Source organism: Sinocyclocheilus grahami, unplaced genomic scaffold, assembly GCF_001515645.1.
Source record: "Sinocyclocheilus grahami isolate Dianchi unplaced genomic scaffold, SAMN03320097.WGS_v1.1 scaffold350.1, whole genome shotgun sequence".
Lineage (NCBI taxonomy): Eukaryota > Metazoa > Chordata > Actinopteri > Cypriniformes > Cyprinidae > Sinocyclocheilus > Sinocyclocheilus grahami.
In genome coordinates, this window is record NW_015505529.1 from 269,920 (window position 1) to 294,992 (window position 25,073).

General features: G+C 39.0%; 2 protein-coding genes across 4 annotated transcripts in view; one reads left to right on the forward strand and one right to left on the reverse strand.

Annotated features, from left to right (window-relative positions):
* Positions 1 to 2,341: 2,341 nt before the first annotated feature.
* On the reverse strand, positions 2,342 to 19,950 carry LOC107548566 (coiled-coil domain-containing protein 9-like). Of its 2 annotated transcripts, XM_016229288.1 has the most exons (16): positions 19,859 to 19,950; positions 19,335 to 19,390; positions 18,946 to 19,050; positions 18,590 to 18,739; positions 15,823 to 16,137; positions 13,515 to 13,598; positions 13,249 to 13,416; positions 12,638 to 12,819; positions 11,952 to 12,010; positions 11,285 to 11,332; positions 8,837 to 8,951; positions 7,837 to 7,981; positions 7,237 to 7,708; positions 6,407 to 6,538; positions 6,204 to 6,302; positions 2,342 to 3,547 (listed from the first exon to the last, which is right to left on the reverse strand). In XM_016229288.1, the coding sequence occupies exons 2-16, from the start codon at positions 19,335 to 19,337 to the stop codon at positions 3,543 to 3,545; spliced, it is 2,082 nt and encodes a 693-aa protein (XP_016084774.1). In that variant the 5' UTR covers positions 19,338 to 19,390; positions 19,859 to 19,950; the 3' UTR covers positions 2,342 to 3,542. The 2 variants fall into 2 exon arrangements, with proteins under 2 accessions (XP_016084774.1, XP_016084775.1); XM_016229289.1 differs by lacking the exon at positions 11,285 to 11,332.
* A 1,576-nt stretch (positions 19,951 to 21,526) lies between these two features.
* Positions 21,527 to 25,073, forward strand: part of ppm1da (protein phosphatase, Mg2+/Mn2+ dependent, 1Da) — a 9,322-nt gene continuing 5,775 nt past the window's right edge. The window contains exons 1-3 of one of the 2 annotated variants that reach the window (XM_016229291.1): positions 21,528 to 22,190; positions 23,134 to 23,362; positions 23,966 to 24,090. In XM_016229291.1, coding sequence (XP_016084777.1) covers positions 21,710 to 22,190; positions 23,134 to 23,362; positions 23,966 to 24,090 — 835 coding nt within the window. In that variant the 5' untranslated portion in view covers positions 21,528 to 21,709. Of the gene's footprint in view, positions 22,191 to 23,133; positions 23,363 to 23,965; positions 24,091 to 25,073 lie in introns of both variants that reach the window. The other variant, XM_016229290.1, reaches the window with a different exon arrangement.

A 25,073-nucleotide genomic window follows, 5' to 3' on the forward strand; every position in this document is an offset into this window, starting at 1 on the left:
AAATATAATGTAAGTTTATCAGTCGCCCATTTTAAATAAGCAAAGTCAGAGCAGAAGGTCATTCGCACTGATAAGTGTGCTGTGTTGGGACGGTTTGCATAGTGCATTAGAAACAGCTGTAACAGCTTCTTTCAGTCACATGTGACTGAATCCGGCGAAGCAGTCTCTGTCCATGTAAACTATCCACGAAGGCACGAGCCGTTTGTCTTCGTGGCGTTGTTGTGACCATCTGGGGTCCAGAAGAGCACATAGTAGATGGCTAAGAAGAAAGCTGCGATTGAAACACACAGAAAGTAAGCGATGCCCATCGCCACTTTCACCCAGATCTTCGTGGCTCTGTTCGCGTGTCTCACCCTCTGGTCTCCGGGGTAACTCGGTCTCCGCTCCGCTCCTCCGTTTGTCCTGCCGGTGCTGACGGGTTTGTCTCCTCTCATTCTGAGATGACGGATATTCCTGATATTTCCAGCGGTCGGTGTGTGTTTCTCGGAGGCTTCGAGAGGTCTGCTGCGAATCCCCTGATTCAGGTGACTGGATTCCTGCACTTCTGATAAGAGTGTTCCTGCACCATCAGTGTTTCTCATGCCTCAGAGACGCACACTAGTTTTAGTTGAACGCTGGGCGGAGTTTGCTGTTCTCCACCATTGGTGGGCTTCATCTCTTATGGAACAAATTCTTCTATATTATGCAAGGACTCTTGGCAGAAATTAGCATTTGGAAATACCTTATTATTCAGATAAAATGTTATTAGGAAATACATTTTATTGTGCATATTATTATAAGACTTGGAAATACTAGTTTTGAAAAGACAATTACTAAAAGGCAGAACTAGCTTCGTTAAATGAGATATGACATTTTATTTTATATTGACTACTAAAATAAATTAGTAAATTTAACTGCCTTTTGATTTAAACATTTGAGTTTCAATAAGTTACTATGGAATATGGTTAGTAATTTTACTAGGAAAAGTTTTAGTGCTTCAGTAAAACTTGCTTAAAAGGATATTTCACCCAAAAATGAAAATTCTGTCATTACTTACTCACCCTCATGTCGCGCCAAACCCGCAAGCCCTTTGTTTATATTCGGAACACAACTTAAGATATTTTTGATGAAATCTGAAAGCTTTCTATAGATAGCAATGCAACCGACACGTTCAAGGCCCAGAAAGGTAGCAAAGACATCGTTATAATAGTCCATGTGACAACGGTGGTTCGACCGTAATTTTATGAAGCTACAAGAATACTTTTTGTGCACAAAGAAAACAAAAATAATTCTATTCAACAATTTCTTCTCTTCCGTGTTAGTCACGAGAGTACTGTGATGCACGTGCTGCGCCTTGTTTACAAGCAGAAGACGACACACACTGCACATAAAAGTCTTCGTAAACATGTCTGAAGATTTCGACAGAGAGGATGACTTGCAATTTTTTGCCCAGCTTTACTTATTTGAACTAGAATATACGCTGAACTAAGAAAGATGTACACTCTATGTCAGAACGCCGGCTCCTGCGTCAGCAGCATCTCACACATGCTTCGTATATTACCTTGTGGCAAAAACAAAAACTTGCATATTTTAAAAGAACGTAAATATACTGTGAAATTTTGTTGAACAATTAAGTAATCAATTACCTTATGCAAAGAAAATGTATAATATATTCATATTAACATTTTATAGGTAAAAAAGTATGTATCATCTTATAGGATTAATCGCTCACCCTCATTTCGTTCCAAACCCATTAGACCTTCGTTCATCTTCAGAACACAAATTAAGATATTTTTGATGAAATCCGAGAGCTTTCTGGCCCTGCATAGACAGCAATGCAACCGACACGTTCAAGGCCCAGAAAGGTAGCAAAGACATCGTTATAATAGTCCATGTGACAACGGTGGTTCGACCGTAATTTTATGAAGCTACAAGAATACTTTTTGTGCACAAAGAAAACAAAAATAATTCTATTCAACAATTTCTTCTCTTCCGTGTTAGTCACGAGAGTACTGTGATGCACGTGCTGCGCCTTGTTTACAAGCAGAAGACGACACACACTGCACATAAAAGTCTTCGTAAACATGTCTGAAGATTTCGACAGAGAGGATGACTTGCAATTTTTATATTGTTATATAATATTCATATTAACATTTTATAGGTAAAAAAGTATGTATCATCTTATAGGTTATGAATTATCAGTGCTAACACATTTGTAAAAAAAAATGTAAATCAGTATACCAGCAACATTAAAAACAGCTTATTGAAAGAAACATGATTACCCTGGTCTTACAGAAAACAATATCCTGAGCCAAATATGAAATAATACATAAGGCAAAGATGTCATTTATTTTATATGACAGCTTACAAAGTACAGAAACTGATGCACTGCCTGCTTACTGTTCACACATCATAATACGGTGATAAAAGCAACCAAGAAATATCTCCAGTAAGCTTAAAAAAAAGAAAAAAAAGAAAAAAGAATTGCATTTAGTCTTAGAAGAAAACTTTTGAGGGAAATCCTACAAACACTTCAGTATCATGCTACGTGCACTTCTGAAAAGCCAAACCAAACCTCCTACAAGAGGCAAACCAAATTATATATACATTTTCTACCCAAACAGGAAGACATTTCATCTGCAGGGAGATGCAGTGGGTACGATACAATCACAAATGTCATGATTCTTTCTGCTCCGTGAGCTCAATTGAAAAACAGGGATATAGAACAATGTGAAGAGAGAGCAAGCACTCACACAAAAGCATTGGAATGTCTGTCAGTCTAAAAGACATATACATATTGCAAGTTTTCAAGCTCCTGCTCAATTCATTCAAATTCAGGAACACACAAATACACCTTCGATAAATGCATATGATTACTAAACAAACTGATCACTGCTGCCCCAATGGTCTAGTTTTCCTCATTCAAACTCTTTACAATTTACCATGATTTTATCTTTGGTCAGTGAGCACATAATGGCTAGGGCACCAATCATTTATAGCAAACTTAAAATCCACAGCTCATCTTCATGAATATAATATTAAAATGTAGTTTCAAAAGTAGCCCTGATTTAAAAAAGAAAAAAAAAGAAAAAGTAATGCCCTAGTTTACAAAGAAATTGCAAAAAGTGAAGCATGCCAGTCTTAGAAATAAATACATCTTTATATGTTCCTTATTGACCTTCAAAGCTAAATTTGACCCCAAAATGTAGTGCCCTTGTGGTCTAGGGTGGTTTAAACAACTTTGGGGAACAGACACTTCCACCGCTCCATCATAATAAAATATTCGTATGGTTTGAGTATAACATGCTTTACAGATTAATCCCAGGGTAAACGTAAGAGAAGAACAGCAGCTTAGCTCGACAACAGCATAGAGTCCCAACCAATGAGGAATAATTAAACAATACAGCGAGTTGTTTGGATGAAGCAGACAGGGATCCAAAGATGCCCCCTCAACCCCTTTTAATTTACAGTCAACAGTCATCCATTACACCTGATGTCTTCTCTTTCCTCTGCTTACCTCGTATTCCAGTTTGTGAAGCACCGAGTTCACTTGCATTTAGTCCTCAGCCTGTTGACATATATAAAGCAGTCAGGATGAAAAGATGAACATAAGAACACCCAGTATGAGTGATAAAATAAACTGTAAACCACCATTTCAGTTGCTTTGTTTGACAAAAACAGCAAAAAAAAGTAGTATCTCCTAATGTGAAACTCGAAGACAAAAAGTACATTTGATTTTCTAAGGGTTTAATTACTGCTTTGATCTGAGAGTCGACTGCAGTTTCCTCATAAAAGCATTTTTAGCAATAAAAAACGTTTTCCTGGATGTTTCCTCCTGGTAAACAGGCTAAACGTAGCAGAGTAATCAAATTAAAGGAAATACAAGAATCTTGTTATTGAGCCATTAGAGTTTGTTTAATATTTCCAGTGGACAATGGAAATCTGAATGAGGGAAGTGGCAATAAATAACATCCACTCATTAGTTGCTAATGAGCAGTTAGTCGCATAATAAACTGGTATGATGTAATGGCAATAAGTAGGAGCAGGTGGAGAAGGACAGTGATCCCAAATGACTGAGTGACAGGGTTGAGCCTTTGGCAATGGAGTGTAATACGACGTCAAACATTCACGAAACACAAAACACTAAGGAGTGGTTTCTCAATTCAAATTGGCTCAAATGGAAAGGGAAACATTTAAAGGGGTGGTTCGCTGGGTTTTTTCTAGGCTTGATTGTGTTTATGGGGTGCAGTCTAACATGTGTTAACACTTCATTTAAAAAAAAAAAAAAACACATTATTTTTCACATAATTTACCTTTATTCCACACCTCTCTGTCCCTTCTCTGAGAAACGGGCTGATCATTTCCTTCTTTTATGAAGCCCTTCCCTCAGAAATAGGCTACGGGCTCTGATTGGTTAGCTAGTCCAGTGTGTTGTGATTGGCTAAACCTCCTCTAGCGCACTTCTAAATGTCCCGCCCCTCACCTCGGCGGCATGTGCTCCGGTTGTATTATAAACAACGGCGTCGTTAATATCGCTTATCAGTTTGAGCCCGATTGAGAAGCAGAGGATATTATTGAAGAGGATCGTGCAGAACCTGTGCAAGCACGGCTTTTAATGGTAGGCCTATGTTTTTTGTTGTCATACTTTTAGATACGCTGTTATTTGTAAATGCTACTGCTTGTTTTAACTTTTAATATACATTTTTTTTTACAGTCTATGCGAATAAACAATCGGTTTTATTTGCAAAAACTACCCTTATTAGCTATGTTTCCATCCAAAGATGCAAATTTGACTTATGCGCAAAACTGAAACATAACATAAAACATTTGCAAATAAAGCACCGTTTCCATCCAATGAGTCGAAGAGAATAAAATCATCACTTCCTGATAAACTGGCACTAAATATCAATCAGAAAAGTAGGAGAAGCCACTAAATATAATAATTTTCATATATGATAAATTACTTGCACCTCAGAGTAAGCAGACAAAACACAATAAATGCGGTCATTGCTTTCAGAGGTGGATGCCTGCTGTTTGGGAACGCAGTCATGTAAGACAATTTTACAGACTTACTTTGATGACAGACTTTGCTCAGGCATTTCAGAACGTTTCAGATGCTGTGGAACGAGATCGGTCCGCTGGTTAGTCAAGTTATCCCGTCCAATCGTGCAAAGTCACATGACTTTTTTAAAGCGCATGGTGGAATTTATTCAGTGAATGTGTTCCATTGTAGTTTATGCACATTTTTTTCTTAGCGGATAAAAAGTTTATCCTACTCAATTGTGAGCATAAGTTTTTTTATGCACATTTATAGAATTTATGCACAGCTTAGCATTTCCATCCAGCGTTTTGTTATGCGATATTCCAAAATGCACATAAAAATAGGTAGATGGAAACATAGCTATTTGAACTCTGGTGTACATTCATTCTGTGTGGCTTGATAAACATTTCATACATAATGAACATTAAAATGACATGAAATCTAATAAGATGCCATACAGTCTCTGGAACCACATTAGGTTTACCCTGTGTAATTAATCTCTGCAAGCTGCTCTGGGAGAAAAGCCAAACAGCTTTCCCCACAATGATAATGATCCTAAACAGCGATCAAATGGGATCCTGTTGGGATGATGTTATAGATTATTCACGTTTGCAGTCCACACACTCACACATATATATGCTTTTGCAAAAATGGAATAAAAATCAAAACAACACTTATTTGCTCAAGCAGTTTGTGACATGCATGAAAGGGGAAAAAGCCAAAACCCATATCCAAACATGTCATCCAGGGAAAGGTGTGAAATCAAAGAGGTGCATGAATGACAATGAGGGATCCAGGAGCACAGTAAACGTGGGATATTAGTCGTGCTGGAGGAGGTGTGCAAGGTTCACAGTGGAGAATGACAGCCAGTGTGAAGCTGCAAACAGAAGCAGTCAATCCCAGAGGGGAGGATTGTCATAGCCTGAGGAGCTGCATTCCCATTTTTCAAAGACGATAGAGACAAGCCCGATAGCAGATGCCATCTCATGCCATGAGAGAGATGGACACGGGAACATAAAGGAGACATGAGTGTAGTGAACAGGGAGGGAGAGACAGAGAGAACAGAAAGACTGAAGTGCGCAGAGAAAAGGGGAGGACGTTGGTTAGTAGTTAGAAGTCAGCTGAAGTAAGGGACCTCTTTCGAAAAGCCACAGTCTCAAAAATCTGGTAATAAGAACAGCACCTGAGGACGGTTGATCTGAAGAATCCACTGCCATATCCTCCACAACCTTCGTTTCAGGCTGACTCTGATCCGGCTCTACAATAGGGTCGTTGCTTTCCTCTGAATAAGAGGATAAACAGGATATGCAGGAGAGTACAATTAATGGTTCATTTGGAGGAAACCATAATTCAAACTTTGTGTGTTAATTAATTGTTTTGACTTACTGCTCTGGTTGGCGCTGTCTGGGGTGGGCGGCAGTACGGGATCTGCTGTGTCATGGCTGCTCGAGGTGGTTGTGTCGGCAGATTCAGCTGGTACAGGCTCCTTTGGCGTTTCACAGGAAGCTGACTCCACCACTGAATGTGAAAAGACAATTAAGATGCACTACTAAGATACCAAAGTTTTTCATCTAATATTTATATTTCACACATACATCACACATGCATGGAATTGACTGCCCTACTTAGTGCACTAACAGTTGGGTTGTTGCTTGCAAAAACTAGTAGAAGTAGTAAGAATCAGAAAAAGGAAATAAAAACAACGGAAGCTGAAGTATAATGGTGTGTGGAGACCAAAATCGAAGCGAGTATTCGCATAGCCTTAGCACTCTAGATTACTCGTGGGATGTTTGTTGTGTCACTCGCATGAATGAAGACATCATGTAATGCTCTCCTCAATTTTATGATACAACCGGACATGAAAATAAGCTCTTCTCTAATTGGCTTATGCAACAACTCGTCATGCGAATTTTCCACTCGAGTTCGAATTATTCAACTTGCATGCGTAGCTCTCGTATCGTGCGTAATCGCATCGCTCGACGCGAATTCACGTTTATTAACGTCTTTGTATTTTGTATGTAACATACTTGTGCAAATACTTAATTTTGCTTTTGGTGTGCACACATCATAAATTGAAATGCTAGAATGCTTAACCATGTGTGAGATGTAATGGCAGATGGAAAATGAAGCACACCCCAGACCTTGCTAAGCGTCTTAACAAGCACTGCTAAAAAGAGAAACTGTGAAGTACTAAATAAAGACCATAATTATTCCACCTGCAGATGTACTTTCTTTGTTTTCTGGTTCTTCTGGCTGGCTGGGGGTAGTCGTCATGTTATGTTCAGCAGGGTTGCTCTTGGGTTGAGCTGGACTGCTTTCAGTGCTGCTGGGCCTCAGAGGGCTCTCGCCCAGACTGCTCTTAGGAGAAAGCATCTCCATTTCTTCACCCCAGTCTGATACTGGCTGGTGGCCGTCCAGTGGGGAGAAAGGGCTGAGGGGTTTAGGTTCCTCTGGTGTACTGAGCGTCTCCTGTGGGGAAGGGATGTGGACTTTGGGTCTTGGGGTACGTTGTTCATTTGGGCTGGGAGTAGAGGGCGCAGGAGAGGTAGGGGTCTTTTCTGTTGGTTTAGCATCTTTTGAGTCTTCCTCGTGAACTGCTTTTTCATCCTCTTCCACATCTTCCTCTTCACCATCGCTAGCATCCTCCCACTCTTCATCATCCTCTTCAGCAAGGCCTCCATCAGTTTTCTGCACAGCAGGTGAAGGTCAGGAACAATTGAAACACAGACTAAAGCAACCTTCATTCATAAGGCTCTTCAAAAGGAATCTTAGTACCATGATACTCAGTACCTAATAAGTGTTTTCAGGCCTCTTACCTTGTCTGACAACGGAGCCTTGACGGTGTCATCCTTGTTCTCGTCTTCCTTCTCTTTGACCTTCTCTTCATCTTTCTCCTTCTCTTGCTCCTCCTTTCTTCCTTTCTCCTCTTCATTTTCTCCTTCCCACCGATTATCATGCATGCTTTAGGAAGGAAGTATGTTGGTCAATGAACATTAATTCATCAAATGCAGTCTAGAATGATAATTTCTCAACCTATAATGCCACCTGCCCCAAATAGCAATCACAGGTTCCACCTGGTATTAAGATGCGTTTTTGTGATCTGATCACAAGCGGATCCTGGAAACCACATATATATGTAGTCAGAAACACATGACCATTGTAGTGGAAACGCTATCCGCCCTGAATGAGTCCCAGAGCACCACCTACTCGCTGCCTGCTCACCTAACACGTGATCGTTCTGAGACACAATGTGAGAACACATCAAAACAAGCAATTTAAATGTTGCTGTTTTGTACCAAACACACAAATGTACTCCTTACACTTTTCATTTGGTTCCTTTCCTGCTAACCCCAGTAACATATGTTCATCTCCTTCTGATGCATTTGAAATTAATGTTAATACCAGGTGGAAATAATAATGCATCTGACTACTTGTGATCAGATCGCAGAAAATGCATCTTACTACCAGGTGGAAACTGGACCAAGGTTTAGACAACATAACTAAAGCCTAGTGGCTACTAGAGGGACAAAATCTTTAATGGGACCATCCCAAATGGTGCACTTATGGGTAACTTGTTGCCTGCATGAGGCATTTACGTTCCCAAGAGTGGACTGTAAAATTTATAGGGCAGGGCTGATATGTCCCATACTACATGTTTTAATAGGACATCAACACGGGAAAGAAAAAAACGGTCTAGTTAAGCCATAATAAGGCCGCTAGGACACAAATGGCCCTTCAGGAGCAGACTGGACCCCCCTGCTCTAGGAGCAATGCTGGTGTGGATCATTTTCCACAGTGAGAAGGACTATTGCATACCTGTAGCTTTTGCCTTGACCGTGATCCTTCCCTCGCCCACGGCCTCCCTGTCTGGGCTTGCCCTGTCCCAAGAAGTCCCCAAAGGTTGGTGCCTTAGGCGGCCTCTTGCTGTCTTCTGCATAAGAGAGATTACAGCAATATTTATCTTTGAAGGGTGATGTGGGGCTGAGCAAGACCTTGGAAAACAATTCTGCGTCTGAAAACTGTGGTGGAGAGAGGTCACCCTGGGCTCAATGTAACAGATGGCCCCCTGTCATTCTGATGGATTGCCCCTCTATGCATCACTCTTCAGGATGAAAGGAAGGGAATGGATGAGAAAAACATGCAAATGTACCCTTGATTTGACAGCACTGTGATGAGATTTGACTTGAACGTTGTGAGGTAGATACTGGGTTTGTGAAGCACTCAAAGCCAAGACATCAGCAAATGAGCATGTGTCAAAAGCTGCAAAACTTTCTTTGATGCAAAAGAGGTACTTAGGTTTGTTATGAGTGACAGCTTTTGAATATCAATATTCTAGAGAAAAATGTAATGTAAAAATTACAATGTTAAGGAAAGAGTGATGTTAGTTAGAGGATCGTGCCTTAGCAGGGGAATGTCGTTTGAGTATAAGCCAATTGGAAGTATGCTACAATCCTGAACATAACAGAACACTTCTCACAGTGCAGATCTAAAAATGATAACACATTGTTTTTGATTAGGACATTTAGTTTTACTGAATTGAACTCCACCAGCACCAAATTGAAACATGCTGATGTCCTCATTTAAAACATCCCAGAGGATGCAGGGCCTCTTTTTTTACGACAAATGTTGGAAGTTTAAGACCAGTTCTATGACAAAGATATTATATATATTATGTTTAAAATAATTATATTAGTTTAAACAATAATATATTATATAAACATTAAACAATAAACATTAACAATGCTTGTAGAACATTATCAACATTTTATATAAATCTAAATACTTTTTGATATTGGGATGAGTTAGAAATGAAATTAGTTGCCTTTAAAGGAAACTACAGGCCTTGTAGCATCTCCTGTCTATTAATTTGCAAATTAAACATCTCCACAAATCACAAGACCTTTTTTCTACACCATTTAAAATATTTTATGGTCTTAAAATCTATGAATGAATTTGAGACAATTTAATGCTTTTTTGATCCACAAATACCTGGGCTGAAAATGACTGGTGGTGCTAAAAGAACATTAAGATGAAGAACAGTTTACAGACGTACAGGTGCATCTCAATAAATTAGAATGTCGTGGAAAAGTTCATTTATTTCAGTAATTCAACTCAAATTGTGAAACTTGTGTATTAAATAAATTCAATGCACACAGACTGAAGTAGTTTAAGTCTTTGGTTCTTTTAATTGTGATGATTTTGGCTCACATTTAACAAAAACCCACCAATTCACTATCTCATCAAATTAGAATACTTAAGATACTTTGCAGGTGTTTTGAGTTGATTAGCTGATTGGCATGTCACCATATTCTCATTTGTTGAGATAGTGAATTGGTGGGTTTTTGTTAAATGTGAGCCAAAATCATCACAATTAAAAGAACCAAAGACTTAAACTACTTCAGTCTGTGTGCATTGAATTTATTTAATACACGAGTTTCACAATTTGAGTTGAATTACTGAAATAAATGAACTTTTCCACGACATTCTAATTTATTGAGATGCACCTGTATTTAACCCCTAATTAGCCTAAACTAGAGTGTCCAGAGGCCTGTTGCAAAAAGTCGGCTTCGGTTTTTACCCGGGTAAGTTTGCGTTTAGTTTGAGCAAACTGAATTTTCGGGCTCAAGAAGGATTTAGATTTTGTCAACTTAGAGCTTGTTCAAATAGTTTCATGCAACAGGCCACATGAACATTTTTCTTTGTTTACAGTTGTTGCTAGTGTTGCTTTTACTGTGAGTTTTTAAGGAGTTAAGGATTTTGCACACCGAGTCCAAGATTTTTGTCTGCGTTTTTTCGTATTCGTCATCCTTTCCTATCAAAATGCTTACTACGGATGTGAAACCACAGAAACCACGTTTTTTACGTGCCAAAATTTCAGACGAGAATGACAGTGTGCAAAGACCTTAAAAGGTCACTTAAGTCAAGAATGCAAGGAGTTGCCGGGTGCATGTTTTCTGCAAAACGAATGGGAAGCAAGTCTGAAATAATGGCTGGGCAACTGACAGAAAGCAATGATGAGGAAATGTTATCTCAGCTATCCAGCGAACTGCATTTTAGACAATAGATAATCCAATCAGACACACACACTCCCCACTGTAACTTATTATGGAGGAGTGGAAAGCAATTAGAAACTATCAGTGCAGGAACAGCTGTTGGCTTGCACTCAGGGCTAATGTGAAGCAGGGCAAAGAGACACTCGCCCCACACACACACACACACACACACACACACACACACACACACAGACCCATGCCTTAAGCTGACCTGAAGGTCCACTGCGTTGCTGTACATGGGCATTGCGCCCCCTAGCTGCTGAGAAACCACAGCACAAAACATCACCAAAGAGCAACAAGCACAAGTTTCACAAAGCAGAAATGTAATAAATGTGACCCTGGACAACAAAACCAGACATTTTTTTTTTTTAATTGTACATCATACATCATCTGAAAGCTGAATAATTAAGCTTAGGGGCAATATTTAGCCGAGATACAACTATTTGAAAATCTGGAATCTGAGGGTGCAAAAAAATCTAAATACTGAGAAAATCGCCTTTAAAAGTTGTCCAAATGAAGTTCTTAGCAATGCATATTGCTAATCAAAAATTAAGTTGATATATTTACGGTAGGAAATTTACAAAATATGTTCATGGAACATGATCTTTACTTAGTATCCTATACGATAATTGTGACCCATACAATGTTTTTTTTGACTATAGCTAAAAATATACCCCAGCGACTTGAGTCCAGGGTCACAAATGTGTATAAACGTGTACCTGTAACTACTCTATGCTTTTGTTGGAGTATTATAGTCTATTGGCTTGCTGTATGACGTAATAGACACTGTAAAATTGTGGGGTGACATTCATGTTTTGTGTAGAACAGGTGTCAGGTGGTCACTGTGATGGGTGTGGAAGTATTTGTGTGTGATTTACCTCTCCTGTTGCTTTGTTCTTGTGTGCCCTCTCCAGACACAGCTGAGTCCTCCTTGAACCTGCGAAAACGCCACAGGGTCACTGGTCATCTCATTCTCACCCTGTCAGCATAAATTACTCCTAGACACTGAGTATTTATCTGCCTCTCTTTTTAACACTCGGACAGAAACAAAATTGTTACAGCTGACATTAAAGGGATAATTCAACTCAAAATAAAAATTCTGTCATCATTTATGTCATTCATGATACTGTTCTGATGAACACAAAAAGAGAAATGTACTGGCCTCTCTTTGCCAGACAGTGAATGTTAGGGCTGGGTAAAAAATATCAATATCTCGATATTAATCGATTCTCATTTTTTGCTACAGAAGGCCTTTGTTCACCCCCCGGAGCCATGTGAGGCACTTTTTATTATGGATGGATGTGCTTTATTTAACTTCTTTTGGACTGATGAACTGCAACATCTGCTAACTGCCATTAAACAGCTTGGAAGATGTTAGACAATTTTTAATATAACTCCGACTGGACTCGTCTGAAAGAAGAAAGTCATATACACCTAGGATGCCTTGAGGGTGAGTAATTCATGGGCTAATTTTCATTTTTGGGTGAACTAACCGTTTAAGGATTCCATATCTATATGGCATAATCTTGCTACAATAGTGAGCATTTATGTCTTTGATACTCACATTGTATCCGTTTTCTGGGCATCCCACTCTCGTCTCCACTGGCCAGTGGCGTTACGGTGACGAGCCAGTCGTTCTTCGTCAATCTGCTCTCGCTCCTTTTTCCAGCGGAGATACTCGGCTCTTTCTCGACCAGTCATGGACAGAGTCATATCCACTGAGCCTTTACCACTTGGCCTACGATTCTGTTATGAGATTAAAAAGAGAGAAAGAAAGTGTGAAAGTATGAATAATATGCTGGTCTCTACCATTACACTACCAATGAAAGGTGTGGGGTTGGTATGATTTTAACAGTAAAATCAGTCAAATTGTGAAATATTACTACAATTTAAAATTCCCAATGTCTAATTTAACAATTTAAAATGTAATTTATTCCTATGCTGGTAAAGCTGCATTTCAGCAGCCATTACTCCAGTCTTCATAGTCAAATGATTCTTCAGAAATCATTTTAATGTGCTGATTTGGTGCTTAAAAACATTTCTTACCATTATCAATGTTGAACACAGTTCTGCTTTTTGTGGAAACTTTGAAACATTTTTTAGGATTATTTGAAAAAAGTAAAATATCAGGAATCATTTGAAATATGAAACCAAACAAGTCCATCTGCTTAGTACCGTCCATTCTTTCTCAACCTCTGCACCAGTCTTCACACTGTCAAAGTCAACACCACCCCAATTGCGCACATGTCGCCGGCTTCCCTCCTTGCGGTCAGTTTCTGGTATCGGCCCACTACGCCGTGGGTCATCAAGGAAGTTTCTGATGGGGTTCTTCTCTCCATCAGCCTGCAAAAAAATAAATGTTAAGTGTGTATATGCGCATGTATCACATTGGAAATGGAATGATACAATAAAAAGAGAAAGTTGGGTTGACCAAAACATACCCTTTGACCTCTCTCATAGTCAGCAATCTTTTCCATCTCTTCATTCATCTTCTCTATGTTCTGTCTTCTTTTTTCCTCCCACTCCTGAGAAATTGGATATCAATTATGATGCTAGTGTTTAAAAACTAAATCTGTGTTGCTGTTTCGAAGAAGAATGATCGAAAACATTACAAAAATATTAAGAATACTTCCTTCCATTGCTTGCGAAATTCCTACTAAAATGTAAAAGACTGGATGACCAATAATTTTCTCCTATTAAATTCGGATAAGACCGAGATATTACTTATTGGACCAAAAAACAGTACACAGAATCTTGTAGATTACAATTTGCAACTAGACAGATGTACTGTTACTTCCTCTACAGTCAAAAATTTGGGTGTTATATTAAACAGCAACTTGTCTTTTGAAAATCATATTTCCCATGTTACAAAAACAGCATTCTTCCATATTAGAAACATTGCCAAGTTACGAAACATGTTACCCGTTTCTGATGCAGAAAAGCTAGTTTATGCATTCATGACCTCGTAATGCAGTGCTAGGTGGTTGCCCTTCATCTTCAATAAACAAGCTACAGGTAGTCCAAAATGCAGCTACTAGGGTCCTTACCAGGTCAAGAAAATATGATCATATTATCCCAATTCTACATTCTCTGCACTGGCTACCTATTATGTTCTGTATCAGTTACAAAATATTACTACTTACATTTAAGGTCCTAAATGGGTTAGCTCCTGTGTACCTAACTAGTCTTCTATCATGCTACAATCCATCATGCTCCCTAAGGTCGCAAAACTCTGGTCTATTGGTAGTACCTAGGATAGCAAAGTCCACTAAAGGAGGTAAGAGCTTTTTCACATTTGGCTCCCAAACTCTGGAATAGCCTTCCTGATAAAGTTCAGGGTTCAGACACACTCTCTCTGTTTAAATCTATATTAAAGACACATCTCTTTAGCCAATCATTCACAATGTATCTCATAACCTTGTACTTCAGTTATATCTGATCAAATGCACATTTTCATTCTTTTACTTGGGTGGAGCACATCATTTTTTGATTAGTTGGAACAGCAGCTACGCTATTTTTTTCTCTATTACCTTTTCTGTTTCTGCCACGGGATTGGCATCCCGTTGTAACTAGGAATTACACAAGTAAAAACTTTTACCGGACATTTCTGCCATATGGACATCAACTTGAGATAGTCACCACTGATAAGCTATCACTAAATATAATGCAGAAACTTAAATGATCTGTAATGCTGCTTTGCAATGATTTGCATGGTGAAAAGCGCTATACAAACAAACTTGAATTTAATTTAATGTTTTGTCTTACAATGATACAACAGGCTTGAAGAAGCACTGCTGTGTACAAATAATTCATTTTGCAGACAACTGCAACGTGGGACTTGTGTTTTCCTTTCTGTACATTTTGTGTCATACACACTAGGGCTGCACGATAAATCGAAATGGAATTGAGATTGCGATTCGACAGAAGCTGCGATTGTCATGCGTATCTTTCAGTGAAGCACGGTTCTGTGATCAGCAGTAAATCTCCATCCGAAGACCAGAGGGCGCTCTCGTGCTGAAACTCCAAATACGCCTCGCAGAAGAAACCCAGAAAATGCCTATGGCTGCAGCTGAATAAACAGAATATTCAACTGCTTTTATTGATTCAACGTGACTAATAAACACACAACTACGGCAATATACGGTTTTTATCTGAGTTATTATATTACAATTTTCATTAAAATAAAGTATATTTATAATGCAATGCCTTTATCACTGTTTAAATACTATGAAATATGTTGCGTGCCTTATTCTGTGTAAGAAGCCACATCATCTCACAGAAGGATTTATTTCAAACACTCGACTGATGTTATGAAGTGAGTTTGGAGTAAAAATATGTTATTAAATGTGGTATTTTCACATGCTTTCAGATGGAGCAGCATTTACTTCACAGAGCCGTAGTTCACTGAGAAGCTATGCAAACAGCTGTCATTATCGCGAACGATTTCTTCGATTTCAGAATCGCGCAATAAAATCGTCTCCGATTTTTTTGCGTAACTTGTCAATGAATTACGGCTATGTGTAGTAAATGCTGCTCCATCTGAAAGCACGTGATGATGATTTACTGCTGATTACAGAACCATCTTTTTTAACAAAATGCGCATGACAATCGCATTTGATTAATCGTGCAGCCCTAATACACACCTGCAAATGACTTTGTAAGTAAATGAATGTACCACCACAACTATATTCTACAATATCTCAATTACAAAATGATTAGAAAAGGTCACTGGTGACCGTCAAAAGTGACCTTTGATTTCCTGTCCGAGCCTGATCCTCCTTGAGTTCCACCTCCACCTCTTCCTCCTCTCTGCCCTCCTCTAGAGGAGCGTTCACTTCGAGCTGGACCCTCTCCACCTTCATCATCCTGAGGTTGCCTTTCCGACCATGGTTCGCCTTTGTTTGAACGAGGCTCTCTTCTTCCACCGCGGTGGCCACCTCTGCTCAGTCGACCCGATCCGGTTCTGTGCGGGGGACTCTCACCATGAGGCCGACCAGACTCTTCTTCTGGGCCCTGGTCACCACGATGAGCAGCTGGTTTCCTGTCATTCACCACACGCTTTTCCTAGAAAGGCAATATGAAGTTTAAGAGGTTTTTAGTCCAAGAGTAAATATTTTTTAGTTCAAGACCAATGTAATTTTAGTATAGAGTACTTATTAATCTTAGTATAGAGTATTTACTTTATTAGTCTATTTTTATATGTTCAATTTTAATTTTAGTTTAAGAATTCAGAGTTTAAAAATTTGATGTGCTTTGATGTGTCATTTTTATTAGTTTTATTATTAATATTTAGCTTCTATTTATTTTTACTTCAGTTTAAGTAGTAATTTTAAGTACGTAAACTTATTTTATTTCGTTCTGTTCCCAAGGTAACATTTCCAGTTTTTATTTTTAAGTTCAAGACAAGGTATAAGTTTTTCTTTATATAAATCAACAAGAAACATCTTTAATAATTTTGGTTAACAATAACAACACTGCATTAGACATGTAACCATACCTACTTTTTTTTAACTGGAAATCGCATTCTTAAAGTGCAATGCCCATCTGTCTAGTTCAACAAGTATATTTGAAGAAAAAGCACTCACTTTGCAGTTACTGAAAGGCATGACCTTCACAGACCACGATAGGTGGGTCTATCACAGCTGCGCGGGCCATCTGTGATCCACTGAAACTCTACAGGTATTGATTAAAATGCTCTACAGCTTGTCTCATCCTTCCCCAGGTGGGAAATTAAAATCCTCAGAGCTGTGAGGAATGGGAGTGCTAATTAACTTCTACATGCTCTTGTTCTATATTGGAGCTGATGCAAATCATTAGCGGTCTGAGATGATTCAAAATCAAACTTGAGTTAAGAAACATAGCATATACTTATTAATATTAAATATTTACATTTACAGCAAGAGCAAAAAGTATCTAACAAACTATGGACTCTATGGCTGTGAAGACAAATATAACTGTTCTTTGTAGGGGTGTGCAATATGTATTGTCTATGATAACATTACTGGCAGTTTTATTTCCAGTTATTCATATTTCAATATTTAAGATCTCATAGCATTATGTAATTACAATTGCAGTGTAGATGCATTAATGCCACCTCTGAGCTGCATTAAAGGGGTGGTTCACTGGGTTTTTTCTAGGCTTGATTGTGTTTATGGGGTGCAGTCTAACATGTGTTAATGCTTAGTTAAAAAAAAAAACGCATTATTTTCCACATAATTTACCTTTATTCCACACAGCTCTGTTCCTTCTCTGAGAAACGCGCTGATCTTGTCCTGTTTTTATGAAGCCCCGCCCTCAGAAATAGGTGATGGGCTCTGATTGGTTAGCTAGCCCAGTGTGTTGTGATTGGCTAAACCGCCTCTAGTGCGCGTCTAAACGTCCCACCCCTCACCTCAGCGGCATGTGCTCCGGTTGTATTGTAAACAACGGCGTCGTTAATATCGCTTATCAGTTTGAGCCCGATTGAGAAGCAGAGGATATTATTGAAGAGGATCATGCAGAACCTGTGCAAGCACTGCTTTTAATGGTAGGCCTATGTTTTTTGTTGTCTCATACTTTTAGATACGCTGTTATTTGTAAATGCTACTGCTTATGTTAGCTTTTAATATACGGTTTTATCCTGATTAAAGCTTTAATACAGTACAGCAACTGCACGCGCATCCATGTTTAACGCTTCTCATAGCTATGTGAAAATAAGTGTATAAATGGAACAGAGCTGAGCTGATGATCTGAGAGAGATGCATAGAGTGTGCAGAGCAGGGAGATATGAGGGACAGTATTAAGAACTGCCGCTTTAGAACACTGATTTTAAAACTTGTGAATCCATTAGAATCGTTAGAAGACAGAATCGAGATTCATATATGAATAGATTTTTACGTGCACCCCTAGTTTTCTTTTCCTCTTCTCTAAAGCAGCGTAGCATGGCCTCACCCCCTTTGCTGCCTTTTCCCGAGGGCGGGGTTTATCTGAGTTTTTGATGTCACCAACCCGGGAAGTAACTTTGAACTTTCAGCTTCGTAAATTTGCAGATATTGTTTATGCTCAAACAGCAACATTACACACTAACTAACGTTAAAAAAGTGAAATCGCAATGAACCACCCCTTTAAACAGTCTGTGAAAGTATATCGAAATGCCACTTCCAGCATCCATGCCACCTCTGCATTGCAAACAAGGATTTTGTTGACACTGATTTTATTTACATGGTAACAGCCCTATAGTTTCCTAATTATCCTAAGGGAATTTATAAATTAAATATAAGAATCTGACATAATAGATGATGCACATTGCACACATTTAATAAGGTTAGGGGGAAATAATATCTTATAAAGGTAAAATTGACCCTGTAAAACAATTAAAACGGTATTTCTAAAGGGTTTCTGCACAAGAGAGACCACACCTGATATTTATGACATTCCATTTTTTGCATATAATGTATAATATAGTGCCATATAATGGATTATTATGGTAAATGGCCATTCTATGAAAATTCCATTCTATTCTACCATCTGTTTTTACCCCAGCAGGTTTGGACAAGTCAGCTGTCACTGTGAAGTTTTCCGTTTCCGTCTTTGTCCGTTCAGACTCAGGCTCATGAGGGCGGGGTTTGCGAGTTGTTGTCACAGCGATGCCCTCCTGTTCAGCCTTTTTCTTATCTTCCTGTATTTCCTGGTGACACAAGAGACGACAAGCAAACTGAATGATTTAATAAAACTGACCAAGACAAAAGCCTTGAGTCTGAACATCTCAAGGACTGAAAACAACATTTACAATGAATAATACTTCAAATCAAATTAAATCATTACTAGCGGTACACCAAATAAACAAACTGGCAGAGTGGCAGCAGTGGATCAGAATTCGGCACTCAAATTCACCTGATATCTCTTGACCAAAGCCTCATTCTTCTTCCGTAGAGCTTCAATTCTTTTGTCCAGCTCTGCGTCTTTCTCCTCCTTAGTCTTTAGATCCACCACAGCAGACTGACCAAAAGAGAAAAACAGTGACAGGTGAAAAAGAACACTGATTATATTACAGTTTTAACACCTTTGGTCTACATGTTGAACAAACTTAGACCAGATCTGACCTCTTGGTCTGGGAACACTTTGTCTAGGGATGCTAAATGATCATATTTAACATAAAATGAACACCATTCCCCATACAAGGTATCTGAAATGTACAAAAATTTTTATATATCTGGACCCCCCAGTTTTTTTCATCTTGACATGATGATTCATAACAGAATGATGATGATAGCGAGCCTCACCATGGCTGGAAGCCTGTCCTAAAGCAAAAGGTGGAGAGCTGAAGAAATCCCTGAACCTAAACGAGAGGAGACAAGATTGCAATGAGAGCAAAAACATTTGACCTCCTCAATGTGATTGCATGCTTGATCACACGACCAGAACTATTCAAATCACACAATAGTTGAGGTTGGCATCATCATAAACCCTCTTATGAACACAGACTATATAAAGCCCTGCATAAGCGTATTAGTGAGAACACAACACTATGAACAAGGGAGCCGAAAGTTTGAATACATTGCCAGAGCGTGTTTACAATAACGTATGTCTCTGAAACGAGTGTGAGGACTACTACGATGTATCAATTTCATCAAAGAAGCTGCCAAGAGTCTTTGAGCCCAATTCACGAGACGAGCTCACGTAGCTTTTTGATTTGTTAAGTGAAACAAAAAGGCAGTTCAAATGAAATATAGACATTCAATGAATGTCTGTGAAATATAGACAAATAAATACATGTTTCAAAGCTTTAAAACGTCACACTGTTTACCTCTGGCAAGTACAGCGCCCCTAAATGTGGCTCGTAAGGTGCACTCGATCAACGGAGACCGACTAGCACTCAATCTACTTCCGTTGACAACGGCTTCCACTTCCGGAACGGTTGTGAGCGTCAAAGTAGACGGGATTTCAAAATAAAAGTCATTTAGTTTGGGATTTGACCAATTGTATTTGCCACACACAGCTTGGACGTTCAAAGAGAAAACAATTAAAAACAAAACAAAAGAAAGGGTATAAGTAAGTCAATAAATCTACACTTTCATAGAATTACTAATAAAAGTCTCATAAATACTCTACCAATATAAAATCAGATCATGGTGCATTGTATCTTTTAGGCTTAAAGCACTATCTGCTGGACACCGCTTTACATGTAAGAATTCTATCTGATCTATCTGCCTGTCTACTCTAGAATGAGTCCACTAAAATTACTGCACACACCTCACTCCATTTCACTAGACAGTTCACAATAAGCTGTCTGGATGTCTTTCTTGATTTTCAAGATTCACTACTATAGGAAACTGCCTTTGAGACAAACAAGCACAAGGTCAAAGACTCCTTCAATGCTGTACCTTAAAATAAAATAATGGCTTGTACAGATATACAATTATATAGATTATGTATAATAATATTTTCTAGTAGCCTAGTCGTGTATAAATCTAAAGCATGCCCTTATATTACATAGTCGGGAAGTCGTGGCCTAATGGTTAGAGAGTCGAACCTGTAACCCAAAGGTTGTGGGTTTGACTCTCGTACCGGCAAGGATTGTAGGTGGGGGGAGTGAATGTACAGTGCTCTCTTCCACCTTCAATACCACGACTGAGGTGCCCTTGAGCAAGGCACCGAACCCCCAACTGCTCCCCGGGCGCCGCAGCATAAATGGCTGCCCACTGCTCCGGGTGTGTGTTCACGGTGTGTGTGTGTTCACTGCTGTGTGTGTGCACTAAGGATGGGTTAAATGCAGAGCACTAATTCCTAGTATGGGTCACCATACTTGGCCACATGTCACGTCACTTTTTTTTTTTTTTACATTTAGTCATTTAGCAGACGCTTTTATTCAAAGCGACTTACAAATGAGGACAATAGAAGCAATCAAAACTAACATATGTAAATGTATTTACAGAGTAGTATGTTTAAATGCAGTCATTTTAGATATAAACAAAGCTGTAAATAAAACAAGAAAAAATATACATATATCTCCCATTTTCCCACCATCCTTCAACCATGTGAACAGTCAAAACAAAACCATATTAGTTACTATATTGTCAAAACTACTGTAAAACAGACGCTGGATTACAATGAAATAAAGAAATGAAATAAACATTCCATAAATAAAGATGCGTGTGATGTGATGATACAATGTTACATGCTTTTCCTTACTATATCTACTAACTTTAAGATAGATAGATAGTTTATTATTATATGAGTTAATGTTTTTATAATTTTATTATGTTATGGCTATCTCAAGGACTCTTCTCAATCAAATCAATGGTCAAATAACCTAGGGCAGGGATCCTCAAATCTGGCCCACGAGATCCACTTTCCTGCAGAGTTTAGCTCTAACCCTAATCAAACACACCTGAGCAAGCTAATCAATGTCTTCAGGATCATAAGAAAATCACAGGTAGGTGAGTTTGATCAGGGTTGGAGCTAAACTCTGCAGCGCATTGGCCCTCCAGGGCAAGATTTGAGGAACCCTGACCTAAGGCTTCCACTGACCCCTGTCATGCTGCTTCTGCGCATGCTCACAACATCGAAGGTAAACAAAGAGGAAAGCGCGCCCGACCTCAGTCCTGCCTAAACATTAAACACTGCTATTCTACCGGCCTTTCTGTCCGATCAAAATATGGATGGGATATTTTCATGTCGAGCAAGTATTTATTATGACCAAGGCGGTAGGAAATACATGGAGGACTTAGCGACGATGAAGCAGGCGGATGAGCCGAGTGAAGATGAACTGGACGCCGCCGAACGTGGCGAGATCGCGGCACCAGCAAAAGACCAAAACCCCGACGCTTCGATCCAAGACTCCATCCCCGGATCTATCACTGTAACTTATGTTCAAGATGATGAACCAAGCTCTACTCTACAGCAGGCGTCGATGCCCTCCTCTCACCCGTCCAAAAACGCCCGTCGGCCGCGGGCTATGGCTATTTTCGCCGTGTTCGACGGACACGGGGGTCCGGACGCGGCGCGCTTTGCTCGCAGCCATTTGTGGGACCACATTAAAAAACAAAGAGGCTTTTGGTCCGAGGACGACGACGAGGTGTGCGCGGCTCTACGGAAGGGATTCATCTCTTGTCACCATGCCATGTGGAAGAAATTACGTAAGTTATGAAATGGAACGTTACATATGTTAAGTCTCTGCCAATTTATGGACGTGCAATGGAAAAGGGCAGCTGATCTTTTTGAATGAAGGTTGCAACATCAGATGCATCCCGCCAAAAGAAGTTGCACAACCACTGCAGGCCACACCAAACAACTAATACATATCTGAACTAGATTGACAGCACATCAGATCTGAATAATGATTTGCTTCCAGAAATAACAGCTCAACACCTTAGACAGCTGCAAACTGAGTTGGTTGCTTAAAGGCGCACCTAGTCATTTTTTTGCTAATTAAAAAGTTTCTCTTTCAAATAAATTAACGATTTTTTAAAAAGAGATATACATTTTAAACCTATGTAAACTCACATGAGAGGAATAGTAGTTTTGTCATTCTTCTAAAATAAGCTGTTTTCTACACCGAGCGGGTCGCCCCCTTATGGAGTGTGACTAAATGACTTGACGGTCGTGCAATTAACTGAGTACCTACAACAAACAATAATGTGTTAACTTATTAAATACATATTAGCATCAACAAATACAATGTATTTATTATAGGCACAATATAGCATTGGAGATCAAGTTAGGACTAGCTGAGTAGGGTATGATCTAAATTCTTTTTGAACAATTGTAAAACTCAGCAGTATCTCATTGATTCTGCATTAAAAGCATGTTTTTAATTTATTCACCTTCATTTCAGACCTCTAGGACTTTCTTGCATGGAAGAAAGTTCAAGCAGAATGTATTGTGTCCTTGCATGTGGACTTCATGCACTTTCATTGCAAAGAAAGAAAAAACAAATTGGACATTTTGCCAAATATTAGCTTTTTTTCTTCCATATGTATAACAGAATTTTAATTTTTGTGTGAAACATCCATTTTAAACAGAAAGAGTAATTCATCCCCTGATCTGTTTTTGAAAACTTTATAATCTGCTTTCTTTTAGCGGAATGGCCAAAGACGGTTACAGGACTTCCCAGCACTTCTGGTACAACTGCAAGTATTGTTGTAATACGACGTGATCGTATGTATGTTGCCCATGTTGGGGACTCGGCGGTGGTGTTGGGGGTGCAGGATCACCCCTCTGATGAGTTCATTCGAGCTGTAGAAGTTACACAGGACCACAAACCTGAACTCCCAAAGGAGAGGAAGAGAATAGAGGGGCTTGGTGGCAGGTGAGTTGAATGTTAACAAACTGTATTCACACACTCTTGGTACCTTCTGCTTTTGGTAAACAATATGTGGAGGCATGTGCTAGCGACGCAGCTGGATGAGCTTATTTTGCAATTTGATTGTAGACTTTCTTGTTATCTGCTTTTTTGGTTAACCTTCACAAGTAACCATCCTCATTCTTTTATTTTGTCAACACTGATTACGAAAATACAAAATGTTACCCGTTTCTTTCAGCCCTGTGTGTCCACAGTGGTCTGACTGGTTTTTGTTTATGCACCCACAGCTTCAAAAGTGGGACAACATAGCCAAACATGCTCTGGCATTTGTCCTCATTATCATAACCTAAACACAAGCTTTCTTTGTCGTTTAGCCTAAAAGAACATAAAAAGCATGTCAACATGATACAGACCAGCATCCAATGGCCTGTATCATTGTCTTGCCTCTTGAAATTTTTGGCTTAGGGCAAGGTTTAAACTAGAGTGAATAAGTTTTCAGGCTTAGTTTCAGGTAGAGGTACAAGACTCTTTGGTCAGCAGTTTTTTTTGTGCATTAAACTTTAACTATGATGAGACCCAGCACTGATCACTGTCACATCTTTCCTCTAGTGTCATTAAAAAGTCTGGAGTCAATAGGGTGGTGTGGAAGAGACCCAGACTCACACACAATGGACCAGTAAGAAGGAGCACTGTCATCGATCAGATCCCATTTTTGGCTGTGGCCCGAGCTCTTGGTAAGAGGGTTATGCTATTTCATTACATGAGGTCATTGTTGCTGTTATTATTGGGAAAACAGTGATTAGAATGTTGAGTGAGTTTCAACACATCCAACAAGTCAGCTGAGATTGTCTCTTGTTTTGCAAATTGCAACACACCACCATGATATTCTACGGTGGCCGAGAAGTGCAAAGCAAATCACAATTCTGAAAACAAAATAACAAATTACAAACTCAAATGCAAGTCTAAAAAACAAAACAATTCAGAAAACACAACGACAAATTCGAAAACAAATTTACAAGTCAGAAAACACAACGATAAATCAGACAAACCGGAAAAGGTAGGTATAGTTTGAGACAGCGCCATTAGTTTGGGATTACTCACCGCTGACTGGACGAGAGATCTGTTAATCAACGTATACAGGGAAGAACCAGCCGAAGAACAGCAGAGTCGTGGTAGAAAGTTCGGAGATGGTATTAAAGTTGCTCAGTTTAAATGTATCGTATGAATTGCCCTTACTCTGGAATAAAAAATACGGAGTGTATATTTACATTTAGTTAAAAGTGGCTGTAAAACATCAGCTCCAGTTGGATAAGCGCGTGTCATTGGCTTTTTGACGCGATCGACCCGGGTTCGATCCCACCTTTTGCCGAACTTTTTTTTTCTCACTTTTCAAATCTCGTATTACATCGTAAAGGCATTTATTTTCAATAAAAATTAAGGAAATAATCAAAAAGTTGAAAATAAAGTATGGGGTAGGTGTAGGGAGGGCTTTATTGTACCAATAAGGTGGCATCCATTTAATAATTAAAATTATAATGTACACTCAATACGTTATTATTGCATACTGTTTTATAATGTACTACAATACTGAAGTGCAGATAATTGGCACTATTTTCAACAAGTAGTATACTTGATAGTAGAAATCCTGCTATTTTAACATCGTATAAATAAGTATTTTCACTTAGTGTAAATAGAATCTATTGCTAATACGAGATTT

Coding starts and splice junctions, on each gene's coding strand:
- LOC107548566 (XM_016229288.1), bottom strand. Junction 13,417..13,514: donor ACTATGAGAGAGGTCAAAGG/GTATGTTTTGGT, acceptor ATTTTTTTGCAG/GCTGATGGAGAGAAGAACCC. Junction 7,982..8,836: donor GGTCAAGGCAAAAGCTACAG/GTATGCAATAGT, acceptor TCCTTCCTAAAG/CATGCATGATAATCGGTGGG.